The 15,820-nt window shown below is 46.4% G+C and overlaps 1 protein-coding gene across 1 annotated transcript in view; it reads left to right on the top strand.

Moving 5' to 3' along the window:
- LOC119847874 (IgGFc-binding protein-like) overlaps positions 1-5,719 on the top strand; it is an 83,058-nt gene extending 77,339 nt beyond the window's left edge. The window contains exons 38-40 of the mRNA XM_043502307.1: positions 808-1,171; positions 3,520-3,806; positions 5,419-5,719. Coding sequence (XP_043358242.1) covers positions 808-1,171; positions 3,520-3,806; positions 5,419-5,428 — 661 coding nt within the window. The 3' untranslated portion in view covers positions 5,429-5,719. The remainder of the gene's footprint in view (positions 1-807; positions 1,172-3,519; positions 3,807-5,418) is intronic.
- The last annotated feature ends 10,101 nt before the right edge of the window (positions 5,720-15,820 follow it).

Below are 15,820 nucleotides of genomic sequence, written 5' to 3'. Positions count from 1 at the left end.
TGGGGAAGTATCTAGGGAATGGGAAACGGGCCTTTCCCCTTCAAGGGATCTAACTCTGATCCAGGCCCAGGCTAGGGGGACTGGCTGGCTTAGGGGGGCAGGGGATGGGACACAGGGCCTCGCTCTTCTAGGGGTGCCAGCTCTGAGCCAGCCCCAGGTCAGAGGGACTGCCTGGCTTAGTGGGTTGGGGAAATGGGACACAGGGCCTTTCTCCTCTAGGGGCCTCTGACTCTGATCCAGCCCAGGGTGGGGGGATTGGTTGGCTTAGGTGACTGGGCCATGCGAGATGGGGCCTTTCCCCTCCAGGGGACTAGCTCCAATCCAGCCTTAATTCAGGGGGGCAGCGAGTGGAATATGAGACTCTTCCCCTCCAGTCTGGCTCCTGGGAAACAAGAGCATTGACTGTGTGTAAAGAAGAGTATTGGTGGGACTCAGCCTAATTTCTGGTTGGCAAATCTGCCTTTCACATGAAAATCAACACTGCAGCCACCTCCCTTGTTGTCAGACCTTGGGCAGGGGATGTTGGGTCTTGATGTTATTAGACCTCAGGGTGGAGACCGGTCAATTCCGCACCTTGCTTTCTTTATCTCTGCTGTATCCACCTGCTCTTCCTCTCTGTCATCAGCTTTGCTAAGCTATTGCTTCTGGAAGGTCCTTGACGCCTTCTCTCTATTGACCCTCTCACAGCGGGGCTTTTCCATAGCTCTATATATTGCTGCTTCCAGTCCCTCCTGCCGAGGTGCAATTCCCTTTGCATTCACTTAACAAAGTTGTTTGTCTGGGTATTTCCCTGCAGGCCAGGGAGAGCTTTGTCTCCAGCAACTGCTCCGAGAAATGCACCTGCCACGCTTCAGGCGAGGTCATCTGTGAGGAAACAAACTGTACCGGAGGGGAGAAATGCATACTCAGGAATGGGGTGCGCAGCTGTGTGGAGCAGATGGGCCAGTGCACGCTGGCCCCAGGAATATGGTTCACCTCCTTTGATGGTGCCACGAGCGAAGTCCTCCTTGACGGGGCCTATGAGGTGACTTCCCTCTGTGAAGGGATCAACCTCCCCTTGTTCCGGATGGTGGTCAGTGTGTTCAGAGAAGGTGGCTTGGTCATTCCTGAAGGCATCTCCGTTTTCTTTGATGAGGGTCTTATCCATGTCAATAAGAAAAAGGAGATTTGGGTAAGAGGAGGCTGGGTTAGCAAACCCTAAACCAAGGGAGAGGGGGTGAGTCACTATTAAGATTCCTGCTTTACTGAAGGGATGTAATTTGCCCAAAGTCATATGGTGAGTCAGTGGCTTAGCTGGGAATAAAGTGCAGGACTCCTGTTAGGACCCTGCTCTAACCACTAGACCCAGGAATAGAACCCAGGAGTCCTTTCTTCCAGTTCACCACTATTAGACCCCACTTCTCTCTCAGAGCCACAGATAGAACCCAGGAGTCCTGGCTCCCAGCCCCCCACTCAAACCCACTAGACCCTATTCTCTTCCATGAGCAAGAACCCAGGAGTCTTGACTCCCATCTCACTCCTGCTCTAACCCCACTAGAGCCCACTCCCCTCCCAGGGGTGGGACTAGAACCCATAAGTTCTGAATCTTAGCCCACTCCTCTAACCAGGGAATTAAGCACCACATGGAGCTGGGAGTCCCTAACCTCCTCCTCTAATGGTGAGCTTACGCTGCTCCAATAGCAAGGCTGTTCCTGACATGCCAGCAGTCTCAGCTGCAGTAGTTGTAGGAAGCTGTGGTGAGCAAAAGACCTTCACCAGGGTATTTAACCATGCGATCACTGGGAAGAATGTTGACAGAGGAGACCACTCACCTAGGTATAATATGTGAGATCTGTGGACCAGGATAATGATGATTTAAGTAGATCTAGTCCTGGTCCCAGCCGAAAACAAGGATGAAAAATGCATATCTGTGCTATGGGCAGGATTTTTGACAAATTGTTTTTGGGACAAAAAATGCCTGTTCGTTGAACCCAAAATGTTTTGTGATACAGGCTTGGGTTTGACGAAGCACCCAAGTGGAATAAAACTCTGAAAAAGGAGTTCCAAAATGCTCAAAATGAAACATTTCAATATTTTCAAAATGAAAAATTCTGGTTTTCCATTTCAGAATAACTTTGTGTTTCAAATTTTAAATAAATTAGTCTAAAAATAAAGTTAAAAGGAAAATGTCAAAATAGAAATGACACAATTTTACTGAAACTAAATATTTCAATTGACCCAAAACAAACAAACAAAAATTCAGATTTTTGCTTTGCAAAGTTTTTGAAGACTTTCTGTACTGATTCAGGATGAGAAAAAATGTCAAACTCTCAAAAACTTGTGGCAATACTGGAAAACCATTCCACCCCCTTCTAGCTCTAATCTGTATATTTACGGACCTTAAAACAAACCTGGTTTGAGTTTGGTTCTAATGACTGAAGAAATATGTTCCAAGGGAGCTTTATATTCTCTGTACCAGTTATTATTATTATTTCTATTAAAGTACAGGGGTGGGAAACTGGGACTCAGGACACCCAAGTGTGGCAGCACAACGGGCCCCAACTGTGATCAGGGCCATTGTGCCAGGTGCTGCCCAGACACACAGTGAAAGACAGTCCCTGCCTCCCTGAGATCAGGATCCCAGTGTGCCAGGCACTGCCCAGACACACAGTGAGAAACAATCCCTGCCTCCCTGAGATCAGGGCCCCATTGTGCCAGGCGCTGGCCAGACACGCAGTGAGAGACTGTCCCTGCCCCCCTGAGATCAGGAGCCCAGTGTGCCAGGACCTGCACAGGCACAGCAAGAGACAATCCCTGCCTACCTGAGATCAGGGTCTTTATCACACAGAGCATACAACTAAATAGACACAAAGGGAGATAGAAGGTACATGGACCAATGTCACACAGGAAGTCAGTAGCAGAGTCATGGATAGAACCCAGGTTTCCTGAGTACCAGTCAAATACTTGTTCTGGGCTGGATCTCCCTGCCTCAGTTGACTGGTGGCCCCCATTTATTGCCCTTCACAGTCAATATGATTAGATCTGACCACATTTCTTTTGGCTGAAAATGAAGCATTAGGCTGTAAGCTCGTTGGGGCGAAGACTGTGCTTTCGGTCTGTGTTTGTACAACACTTGGCACAAAGAGGTCCCGAACCACCTGGGGATTCCTGGGTGCTGTTGCAATAGAAATAATGCCACTAATTACGGAAACGTGAGCTAACGAAGACCATGTTAGCGTCAGAAAAAAAGGAGAACTGACTCCCATAGTCGCACCATGCAATGAGGAGAAGAACTGGAAAGAGATAGGCTCATCTCCCAGAGTGGAGGAGCAGATCCTGCTCTCAGTTACATCAGTCTCAATCCAGAGTTAGTCTCCTGACTGCAATGGATTTACTCAGGTTTTACACTTGTTTGAGAGCAAGATCTGACCTAGCAACTCCAGACCCCATTGCCTTGTACTGGGGTCCATAGACTAGCTCTGTCTCACTCCCTCCCATGGTGCCCAGCTTTTCTCTGACCTCCTTGTCTGTGTCTTCCAGGTGAGAGGGCACCAAAGGCAGCTCCCAGTAAAGGTATCCAAAACCTTGTCTGTAAGTGAGTCTCAGGGCACCATCATGATTGTCCAGGGCTCTAGAATAAAGATTCTGTTCAGCCTGAGTGGGGAGGTGACGGTGACAGTCAGTGAGAGCCTGGCTAACAATCTGTGTGCACCTTGCGGGAACTTCAACGGTGACATCTCCGATGACCTGCGGCTTCCCAGCGGGCAGGTTGTGGGGAACATCACGGACGTATTTGAAGCTTGGAGGGCGCAAAACCTCTCAAGAAGGTAAGGGGCTCTTCAAAGGGCTGCTTCTTCTAAGACAGCATGGCCATTCACTCTCCACAGGTGTGATCATGTGGTTGGCCTGGTTCATAGATTCCATATGTTCCAAGGCCAAGAGGGGCCATTGTGATCATCTAATCCTTCCCCGTGTGTAACACAGGCCTCAAAAGAATTCCTGTTAGAGCAGACTTTTTAGAAAAGCATCCAGGCTTGATTACAGAATGTTCAGTGCTGGATGGTCCACCATTGGTTTTTGGATGAAAAAAATCAAAAATGTTCAAGGAAAGCTGATGCTTTTCCTTGACAGTGATCATTTAAAGTGAAAATGTGGTTGGTTGTCTGTTGGCATGTCAGCTTTGATGGCAAAATTTCAACCAGCCCTACAAAATTGCAGTTCCTCCCGTTGACCCTGTAGATCCAATGCGGCAATGGAAGAGTGAGATGGTCCTGTTCTTGTTCCAACCACTTATGCCTGTGCAACCCAATAGGGTTGAACAGTTTCCCCGAAGATGAAGCCAGCCTTGATGAACCTATACTGCTGGTGCAACCCACACACCTCCAGGGTGTGGTGTTCTGTCCCATCTAGTGGCAACAAGACCACTTAGGGAGAGATTAATGAGTCTGCTCTACAGCCTTAGCTAAGGGCCATATGGCTTTTAGCTCATACACTAAGCTCCAGAGATCCCAGGTTTGATCCCGCCCACCAAGAACAGGGGGTCTGTCGGTGTTATGCTGGTATTGGTGCCCAAGAAGGAAAGACCCCAGCTTGACTCTCGGGTATGTCTACACAGCATTCAGGCGTGATTGCAGCTCGTTTACATGTACCTGAGCTGGCTTGGATCGACTTAGCTTGCTAAAAATAGCAGTGACTGTAAAAGTAGCCTGGACTAACTGCTCAAGCAACTGTCTAGGGTCAGAGATAGGCTAATGGTCAGGCAGCTATCCGGTGCCACCACCCCGCTCAAAGCTAGCTCAGATAGCCCTAGCCATGCTGGAGTCACCTCTCCCTATTGCAGTGTAGACGTACCCTTGAATCCCAGAAGGAACTTTCAGTTCCCACCCAGCATCTGTGATATGGAAACCACTGGCCATGGCTACCTGCAATACCACTTTTGTTGGAGTAAAGACAATGGCTCTGATTCTGTGCCACCTTTGCTCTGCTTCTGCTTCAGCCCCTGGCATAAATTTGAGCAGCCACGGGCTGCTTTGGTTTATAACAGGGCTGCTTCACAGCCTGGATCCGCCCAGTATTGCTGCAGGGCCGCAGACTGTGAAGACTACCCCCTCACCCTATCCCTGGCATGACCCATAAACTGGGGCTTATGAGGTGGACAGCACAGGTCTGTCCCTGCCAGCCCTACACTGCTCCTTCCCTGGGGCGATTCTTCTTATGTCACCTTTATGGCCCCAGAGCAAGGTGCAGGGCTGGGGCAGATGCTCTCAGTCATTGTAAGGACTCAGGTTCTCGCTGTCCCCAGTGTCACTGGAGTTCATTCCAGTTTGCTGGAGGGTGCCTCAATATTTTGAGGTGGTTGGATGAAAAGTGCTGTCGATCTCGATCTGCTCTGTGACGCAGCAGGAGGGACTAATTTTTGTCTTTCTCTTTCTCTCCTAGCGATGTTTAAAAGCCACCTAAGCTGCAGTGGACCCCCGCCCCCTTTCCCTTCCCTGAGTTGGACTGTGCTGGCTGGTTTCTCAGTAACAGGTCATAGCTTAGCACACAAATGTGTGTTCCTTCATGTAGGGCGCTCCCTGCAGCGCAGATGAGTTCAGTGGCGGCTGGTGTGTGACAGAAAAATCTCATCTGGACTTGTCAATAGAAAAGTTTGCAAGGTGCGTCTGAAGCAGCAGGCTCTGGCATGCCTCAAGAAATGGCTTTCACATTCTGCTTGGATCTGACTGTGCTAAGGTCCCTTCACAACACCCTTTAAGACCTCTTTATGCTGCCAAAGTGGAATAAAGGAGCCTCAGCATAATGCGACTCAGGCTATTTGTCTCTCTTCTCAGCATTACAATGGCGTAAAGAGGGCTGGGTAACTGGAATTCGGGCCTAGGCCTAGTGCTGATACACTGCTGGGACTATCGGCGAAGGGGCCTAACCACAATCTCCCTTTCCTAACCTGCTCTTCCCCCGAGACCCACATGCGGGTCATGCCCACAAATCATCCCCATCACCTCTGGCTTTCTTCACCAGAGAATTAACAACACAGTCACAGAAAGGTCAGACCGCGCCTTCTGATCGCTCACCGGGAGACCAACTGGGTGCTCCTTTACACTGGCATAATTCCAGGGTCATTCCTGATTTACACAGTGGTGAGGAGTGGAGAATCAGGCCAATTTTCCCCATGAAGGAAGATACCAGGAAGTCTTAGCTGTTACCCAGCAAAGAAGCATCCAGTTCACAGATTCAGCTCAATCTCTTGTCTGAAGTGGTATCAGCTTGTTGAGCTATTGTTCATGTTTAGGGTTAATCTCCTGCTACATCTCCTTCAAAGATGCAGTGGTACATTCTACACTCTGCTAAGTCCACCTTGTGCTACTTGGCTGGCCAGAGGTAGCTAGTGGAGAACTCTCCCCATCCAAGCGACCTATCCATGGGCAAATATCTAGCTACATCACTTCCTCCTCCAGCTACCCCTAGTGCCAACATAAGGGCAAGTGGGGCTGGGCAAGGAGGTAGCATTGTGTGCGTGGGCCAGGGAAGGGAGCAGGTGTGACAGGGTGGAGCTCCACCATTGGATGAACTGTACAGTGCATTTGAGAAATGTTAGCGATAAATACTAGAAATCCAGGGATGTGGAGGAGCTAAAGAATGTGATCTTACTCACAAACACATGCTACACACTAAGAATTGCCATGCTGGATCTGATCAGTGGTCCATCTAGTCTGATATCTCAGTCTCTGCCACCCTGGATCCAATCAATGGTCCATCTAACCTTATATCTAGAACTGATCGGAATTTTTTTTTCCCTTCCTGCAGACAATTGTAATGAAAATGAAGGGGAAAAATACCTTTCATTTCAGTTATCTGTGGAAAATTTCAACTTTTAATTGGAAAAACCCACTGAAAAACATTTTGGTTTTTGGTGTTTTTTCCACAGAAAGTCAGAGTTTTCTGCAGAAAGTGGACACTTTCCATGAAAAATGTCATTTAGTTGCAAACCCATTTTTCAGTCAAAAACCAGTGTAGACAGAAATTTTTGAACATGTAGCTCTTACCAGGTGCTTCAGAGAAAGGTGAAAGCAAAATGGGGGGGGACAACCGTTATACTGTCACATCTTCCTCATTCTTTCCGTTCCTACAGCTGAATGGCTTGTCCATGCCTTGGTCATCTCTTGCCTTGACTGCTGCACCCTCCCCTTCTCCTGTCTTCTGAAGAATCGTCGTGCTGCTTTCCAGTCCTTTAAAATCATGGCTTGGTCCCTTCTTTAAATCTCTCCATGGGCTCCCTACTGCACTTTGTATCAAGTTGGTTTCTGGTCCTTGTTTTCTGGGCCTTGTATTATGCAGCAACAACCCACAGCCCAGATTCTCAGCTGGTGTGAACTGACACAGCTCCATTGACTTCAGTGCAGCCCTGCCAATGTATACTAGATGAGTAGCTGGATCTGTATTTCCAACCTTGTCTGTTTTCCTGTGTTTTATCCCTTGGATCTGCCAATGATTCCAACCCAGATGTCTCCTCTGTTCTCTTCTCCAGTGATGAACTCCTTCACCAGTCTCTTCTAATCTCTCACCCCTTCTATGTCAAGTGAGCTATAACCTTGGTAAAAACAACAGAAACCTGTGTCACACTGTCTGGAGTGGCTCACGACCTCAGGGCTGACTGTCAAAAGCAGGGCAGACACTCCAAACTGGTGGTATGTTCTATCATTGGTTACTGGCTTGGTGAACTCTAATGTGAGGTCCTGAAGTACTACAGAAGTCTTAGAGTCACAGAAAGTCCCCTTAGACATTCCAGTCTAACTTGCCACCCAGACGAGCTAGACTGTGGGGAAAATGGTCACTTACACCAAAAATCACAAATATTCCATGTTACTCCCAGTCCTAAGAGATCAGTTACTTCCCCAGGTCGAGTTGCATCCTAGATCTCACACTCAAGACAATGACAGTAGTCAATTCTATAGTAACCCAAATAAAGGTTTATTAGGAAAAATAAATGAGAATTATTAAGAGATTAAAGCAGATAAAATATATGCACAGGTGAGTCACAGTCTATAAATCCAAATGGTAGCAGATGTGTAGTAATCTGCCAGTTCCCCACAAATCTCTCAGGACTACCCAGAAAAACTCTGGGGATCTCTATCTTCTCATTCACTTATTAGAATCCAAACAGTCCAGAGATGAAGAATTTTTCCTTGTGTCCATTCTTAGAGCTTCTTCTCACAGAAAACAAGCTGTCAGAGTCACTATCCAAGTGAGATCTTTCTGATGCCAAAGCGAGGGGAAAGCATTAGAGTCTTTGATCTCTGATCATCCCACACAATAACCACTTGCCTTCAAATGTGCACAAACGAGCACTTTCCTGTTCTCCATTTGAATTACCCAAGGCTTATCATAGAATCATAGGACTGGAAGGAACCTCAAGACGTCATGTAGTCCAGTCCCCTGCACTCATGGAAAAACTAAGTATTATCTAGACCATCCCTGACATGTGTCTGTCTAACCTGCTCTTAAAATTCTCCAATGATGGAGATTCCACAACCTCCCTAGGCAATTTGTTCGAGTGCTTACCCACCCTGACAGGTAGGAAGCTTTTCTAATGTCCAACCTAAACTCCGTTGCTTCAATTTAAGCCCATTGCTTTTTGTCCTATTCTCAGCGGTTAAGAAGAACAATTTTTCTTCCTCCTCCTTGTAACAACAACAACTGTTATCATGTCCCCCTCACTCTTCTCTTTTCCAGACTAAACAAAACCAATTTTTTCAATCTTCCCTCATAGGTCATGTTTTCTAGACCTTTAATCATTTTTGTTGCTTTTCTCTGGACTCTCACCAATTTGTCCACATCTTCCCTGAAATGTGGCATCCAGAACGGCACACAATACTTCTGTTGAGACCTTATCAGCGTGGAATAGAGTGGAAGAATTATTTCTCGTGCCTTGCTTACAACACTCCTGCTAATACATCCCAGAATGATGTTCACTTTTTTTGAAACAGTGTTACACTGTTAACACATATTTAGCTTGTGGTCCACTATGTCCCCCAGATCCCTTTTCACAGTACTCCTTCCTAGGCAGTCATTTTCCATTTTGTATGTGTGCAACTGATTGTTCCTTCCCAAGTGGAGTACTTTGCATTTATCCTTATTGAATTTCATTCTATTTAATTCAGATCATTTCTCCAGTTTGTCCAGATCATTTTGAATGTTAATCCTATCCTCCAAAGCACTTTCAACCCCTCCCAGCTTGGTTTCATCCTCAAGGGTTATAAATACTGGGAGGGGTTGAAAGTGCTTTGGATGATACTCTCCGTGTCATTATCTAAATCATTGATGAAGATTTTGAACAGAACCAGACCCAGAACCAATCCCTGCAGGACCCCACTTGTGATGCCCTTCCAGCATGACTGTGAACCACTGATAACTACTCTCTGGGAACAATTTTCCAGTTATGCACCCACCTTATTGTCGCTCCATCTATGTTGCATTTCCCTAGTTTTTTTATGAGAAGGTTATACAAGACAGTATCAAACGCTTTACTAAAGATAAAGACAAGATATACCAGTCTACCACTTCCCCTCTATCCACAAGGCTTGTTACCCTGTCAAAGAAAGCTATCAGGTTGGTTTGACACAATTTGTTATTGACAAATCCATACTGACTGTTACTTATCACCGCATTATCTTCTAGATGTTTGCAAATTGATTTCTTAATTATTTGCTACATTATCTTTCTGGGTACAGAAGTTAAGCTGACTGGTCTGTAATTCCCTGGGTTGTCCTTATTTCCCTTTTTATAGATGGGCACTATATTTACCCTTTTCCAGTCTTCTGGAATGTCTCCTGTCTTCCATGACTTTTCAAAGATGATTGCTAATGGCTCAGATATCTCCTCAGTCAGCTTCTTGAGTATTCTAGGATACATTTCATCAGGCCTTGGTGATCTGAATACCTCTAACTTGTCTAAGTAACGTGGTTGATAATCGCTAGCCCAGCTCCTGCTCCTCCACCTCACTGAGCCCCACATTACTCAGCTCTCCCCTGACCACCCCGTCTGGGCGTTCCGGGTTAACTGACACCCAGTGCAGCTCCCAGCTAAAGTCTCTGATGCTGTGTCTGTGAGCAAGTCTCGGGGTGGCATGGCTGTGTCCCAGGCCTCGTGGCTGCAGGTTCTGTTTGGCCGCAGTGGGGAGGTGATCAGATCCTGGCTAATAGGCTGTGCGCACCTTGTGGGAACTTCAATAGCAACATCTCTCATGAGCTGCGGCTGCCAAGCGGGTGGGTGTGGGGAACATTGTGGAGGTCATTGACTCCTGGAAATCCAGAGACTTCTCCAGTAGGTGAGTGGCTCTGCAGATGCTGTTTGTTCAGACAGAGCACAGCCAAGGCTCTCCATGGGTGGGATCCTGCACTGGGCTCATTTTATAAACCCTCAGTAGGGGACAATCCTGCCCTGGCCCCATGAGGACTAGAAGGCAATCAGTGTGGCTTCTTCATCTCCACCTTTATTAGTTTGAGCTGCAGAACAGATTCACGAAATGATTCATGTTCTCTCCTTTACCAAGAAAACTTTGCACTTGTAGCATTTTTTCCCCATTTTCTGCCTCTCACCTCATTTTCCGTCAGACTGAATCTAATCTAACTTTGTTCTGTATTTGTCATGCTCATGCTTGGAGGCCTCAGCTGAGATCAGGGCCCATCAGGCTGAACCCTGTAAACACACATAGTATGAGATGATCCTGCCCTGAAGAATTTACAGTGTGAGTCGACACAACAGTGGAAGGGAAAACAGAACAAAGTCACACAGTAGGGCAGTAAAGAACCATCAACAGAACCCAGGTCTTCTGGTTCCCACTCCCATTCCCTGCTACTAAGCTGTGGCTTGCAGATAGGTACTCTGAAATTGCAAAGGACTCTTATCTGCAGAAACATACACTGAGCCTGACTAACTGTTTTATTAATTGTTTCTCTTCTTGTGGGTTTAAAAGTCTTCAGAGCTGGTGCAGAATCCCTTTGCCCCAATCTCAGCTGGACTCAGCTGGGAGATCAGGCCATGACAAGTCATAGCTTAACCCTAATCAGAATCCTGGAATGTCGGGGTGTTACCGGCTATATCAGGAATGAGGTGGGCAAGAGAGTCTAACCCAATAAGGAAATTCAGGGGTCCACTTCTGCACCTGGCTCCTAATCCACTTGATTGTAGATCCTGGACTACACTCAACAGGCTCATCTGGCTATTCCAGCATTGCAGCAGCCATGCACCAGCTTGGCTGTGGGGCAGCATCGCAGATAATAACTCAAGTGATGGAAGAGTGACCAACTAAACATCTGGAGGGCAGTTTACAATGCCTAGCATCCCCAGATACAGAGGTCATCCTCTGGTTACAGAGCCTGAACGTTGAGCTCTGACATCTGCATTCAAGAAGAAGGAACAAGGTTCTCTTGTCTCCCACTATATGGAAACGTCTCTCAAACACGTGAACTACTGCACTTGGGCTGCAGGAAATAAAAATTATCTGAATCAGTGAGAGCTGGTCGAAAATTTTCCAATGCCACAGGTTTCCATTGGAAAATGCAGATTCGACTACATCAAACGGTTTTGCGGGAATGCACTGCTTGAGTTGAAATGTTCACAGGAACTCATCAAAATGTTTCAGTCAGATGTTTATGTTATATTTACATAAGCTGATGTGCTAAAGTCCAAACATTTTGATAAAGTCAGATTGGAATATTTTCAGAATATATATTTTGTTTCCAAAAAAATTCCGAGAGTCTGACTTTTCGTCTCCAGTTGGGATGAAACCAAATTTCAAAATCTCAGAATTCCCCTGGGAAAGAAATTCCAAATTGTTGACCCCCTTCAGAATTGGTCTGCGACCCAATAAACTCTTCCATTTCCAAGTCTTTGTGAGTGTTTTTACAACTTCAGCATGTGTCTCACTGTCAGTGCACTGGCTCAAGGTGTGTGACCATGTCGCCCCCACCCCAGAGGAAGTACGCTACAGAGAACCTTAGTTCCCTGCTCGCTCTCTCTGCAGCAGTTCTGCCGTAGCTCAAGGAATAAGGGCCCAAGTTTATGGAGTAAAAGGCTTTATAGAGTGTATCACTGCTTGAGGCAAGCTCCTCTGAATGCGTGCAGCATGCAGTCTCAGTCAAGAGACAGACAGTGCATGGACCCTGTACCATCCAAGTGACTGGGAGCAACATAGGGGTAATTTGGTCAAAATCTCTGTTCTGTATTATGCAGGAGGTCAGGTTAAATGATCTCCTGACCTTAAACTCCATGGAGCATGCCCTGGTCCTCTCTAGGAACCAAAGAACCAAGAACTCTGTGGCTGAAGTCCTGATTCCATTGCACCGATGACAATGACTTCTGATGAAGTGAGCTGTAGCTCACGAAAGCTTATGCTCAAATAAATTGGTTAGTCTCTAAGGTGCCACAAGTACTCCTTTTCTTTTTGCGAATACACACTAACACGGCTGCTACTCTGAAACCTTTAATAGGGCCAGGATCTCACCCAGAAGGTTTAACTTATCTCTGCAACTGCTTCACAGATTGGCATACAAACAGGGACCATTGTGGTTTCATTGTCCTTTCCACACCTGATGACATGGCTGTAAATGGGGTCAGGGAAGGAGATGTCAAAGTCTGAGCAGGAGGCCACAAGATTTACTAATGCCTATGATTTATTATCATTATTACGGGAGCTGCTGGGAGCCGAAACTGTGGACCGCACCCCCCTCTGTAGTAGGCCTGGTACAAACATTGAATAAAAAGGCTAGAATGGAGAGAGGCAGGGGGTTGGGAATTCACTCTCGCTGAGACAAAGGTGTGTGCATAAGTTAGGCCCCCTGCATCAGCCTGGCCTGTTGCACCATGTGGAGTGGGGAGGAGGGCAGGCAGTGAGCCCATCTCCTGCCCACATTTGGGGATTGTTTTGTCCTGGGGAGACAGCTCTTATCACCACTGGGCGGTCCATGACAGCAGAAACAAGCAGCCTGCTGGCCTTCCTGAACCACATCCTTGCCAGGAGTTACAAGGTCTGTAACTGTCATGTATATAGGAGGAAGGGTAGCAACCGTTATGTATCCTTTGCAGCTGTACTGGATTGCCTTACCTGTAAAGGGTTAAGCAGTTCACATAAGGTTTAAGGTCAGGCTTGACAAAGACCTGGCTGGGATGATTTAGTTGGGGTTGGTCCTGCTTTGAGCAGGGGGTTGGACTAGATACCTCCTGAAGTCCCTTCCAACCCTGGTATTCTATGATTCTATGATAACCTAGGTGGCACCTGACCAGAAGGACCAATGAGAAAAGAAGATGCTTTCAAATCCGGGGAGGGGGTGAGATTTGTTTGTTGTCCCAAAACCATACCTGGAATAATTCAACTAAAACCACAGAAACTGTAAGTAGGGCAAGGAAATTCATTAGGTTATGTTTTGTTTTGGCTTGTGACTTTTCCTATGCTACAGCGGTAGTTTCATTCCTGCTTTGTAATTATGAATCTGAGCCCAGAGGGGAATCCTCTGTGTTTTAAATCTTTTTATTAGCCTATAAAGGTTCCTTCCATTTTGATTTTGCAAGTGTGATTTTTTTTACTTTTTTCTTTATAAATGAAGTTCTTCTTTTAAGAACCTGATTGATTTCAGTGTCCTGAAGACAAAGGGTCTGGTCTGTGCTCACATTGCTAAGGCAACTGGTTGGTATTTATTTCTCAATCCTCCCCAGGAAAGGGGGTGAAGGGGCTTGGGGGATATTTTGGGGGATAAGGATTCCAAGTGACCTTCCCTGAATTTTGTGTAAATCACTTGGTGGAGGCAGCAATACCATCCAAGGACAAGGAAAGGCATTTGTGCCTTGGAGAAGTTTTAAAGTAAGCTGGTAGAATATAAGCATAGGGGGTCTTTCATGTGGGTCCCCGCATCTGTACCCCAGAGTTCAGAATGGCGGGGGGAGGAGGAACCCTGACATGGTGGCAGTACAGTGGGATCATTTTGAACCAGAAGCACAGACCTCAGGATTTTAAAAGGACACATTTTTCCTTTTGGCTGCTTCAAAAAACAGGTTTTTTTTTTTTAAGGGACACTTTTTTTTAAGTTCAGAGCAGCTGGAGATTTTTTTCTTTGCTTGAGGGTAGAGTAGTTAAGCTACAGCAAGGCAATTCACAAGCTGCATTCCGCCCCCCCTTTTCCCCCCCAGCTCTCAGGCTAGGCTACAGTAAGGGCAGGAAGGTTAGCAGAATGACTGAAAGTGAGGTCCAGAAGAAACTAGAACTAGCCAGATTTGAGGCTGAGGAGAAAAAGAAGGAACATGAAAGAGCCCTGGAATTAATGGAGAAAGAATGGGTAGCTCAAAGAGTTGCTCATGAGAGAGCCCTGGAGCTGAAACAGCTGGAACAAAACAATGCACTGGCTATACTGGAATGGAAGAAACAGAATCCCAATGTAGAAGGATCCAACTCTCCAAATAGCTATCAGTGGGAACGGTTGTGCCCAGCATATGAGGAGTCTACTGACATCGCCGAATATTTCAACACCTTTGAGAGACTGTGTACCATTCACTCTATTCCTGATAATCAGAAGATGACTACTTTGGTTGCAAAATTGACTGGAAGAGCTCTGGACATATTCAATAAGATGCCTGTTGGTGAAGCTTCTGACTAAGGTAAATTTAAGGATTTGGTTTTGAAACAACCTCAAATTACACCTGAAATTTACAGAGTAAAATTTAGAACCCTTGAGAGAGACTGGACTAAGTAATGTGGCTTATGTAAACCAGATGAAGGATCTGTTAGATAAATGGGTCAAAGGAAGAGGTGTAACTAGCTTTGAAGGGATGTGTTATTTGGTTGTACAGGAGCAGTTCCTGACTATGTCCAGTGATGATGTAAAACAGTGTTTATGGGACAAGAAAATGGACTCAGCAGAAAATCATGGACAAGTGTTGCAGCAGTTGCTCTTTGCCTACAGGGGGTTGCACCACATCCCCATTTGAACTTGTATATGGCCGAGAGGTTAAGGGGCCATTACAGTTGGTGAAGCAGCAATGGGAGGGGTTTACACCTTCTCCAGGAACTAACATTCTGGACTTTGTAAACAATCTACAAAACACCCTCAGAGACTCTTTAGCCCTTGCTAGAGAAAACCTAAAAGATGCTTAGGAAGAGCAAAAGGCCTGGTATAATAAACATGCCAGAGAGTGTTCTTTCAAAGTAGGAGACCAGGTCATAGTCTTGAAGGTGCTCCAGGCCCATAAAATGGGAGCATCTTGGGAAAGGCCATTTATGGTCCAAGAGCACCTTGGAGATGTCATCGCGTCCCCAACCTCAAACCTAAAGCCTAAAGTGTACCATATTAATTCTCTAAAGCCCTTTTATTCCAGAGAATTCAAAGTTTTTCAGTTGACAGCCCAGGGAGGAGATGACGCTGAATGGCCTGAAGGTGTCTACTATGAAGGAAAAAGTGATGGTGGCGTGGAAGAGGTGAACCTCTCCATGACCCTCGGACATATGCTGCGACAGCAGATCAAAGAGCTCTGCACTAGCTTCGTGCCGATGTTCTCAGCCATCCCAGGACTGACTGAACGGGCATACCACTCCGTTGACACAGGTAATGCTTGCCCAATTAGAGCCCAACCCTACTGGGTGGCTCCTCAACCAAAACTGCTATAGAACAGGTTATCCAGGACATGCTACAGACGGGTGAAATGGGTGAAAAGTGCATGGGTATCCAGTGGTAATTCCCAAACCAGATGGGGAAATCTGCTTTTGCGGGACTACCGTAAGCTAAATGCTGTAACTCGCCCAGACAACTATCCAATGCCACGCACAGATAACTATTAAGAAACTGGGATGGGCCCA

The sequence above is a fragment of the Dermochelys coriacea genome, chromosome 24, assembly GCF_009764565.3.
Source record: "Dermochelys coriacea isolate rDerCor1 chromosome 24, rDerCor1.pri.v4, whole genome shotgun sequence".
NCBI lineage: Eukaryota > Metazoa > Chordata > Testudines > Dermochelyidae > Dermochelys > Dermochelys coriacea.
This window is presented reverse-complemented; position numbering and strand designations above follow the sequence as displayed.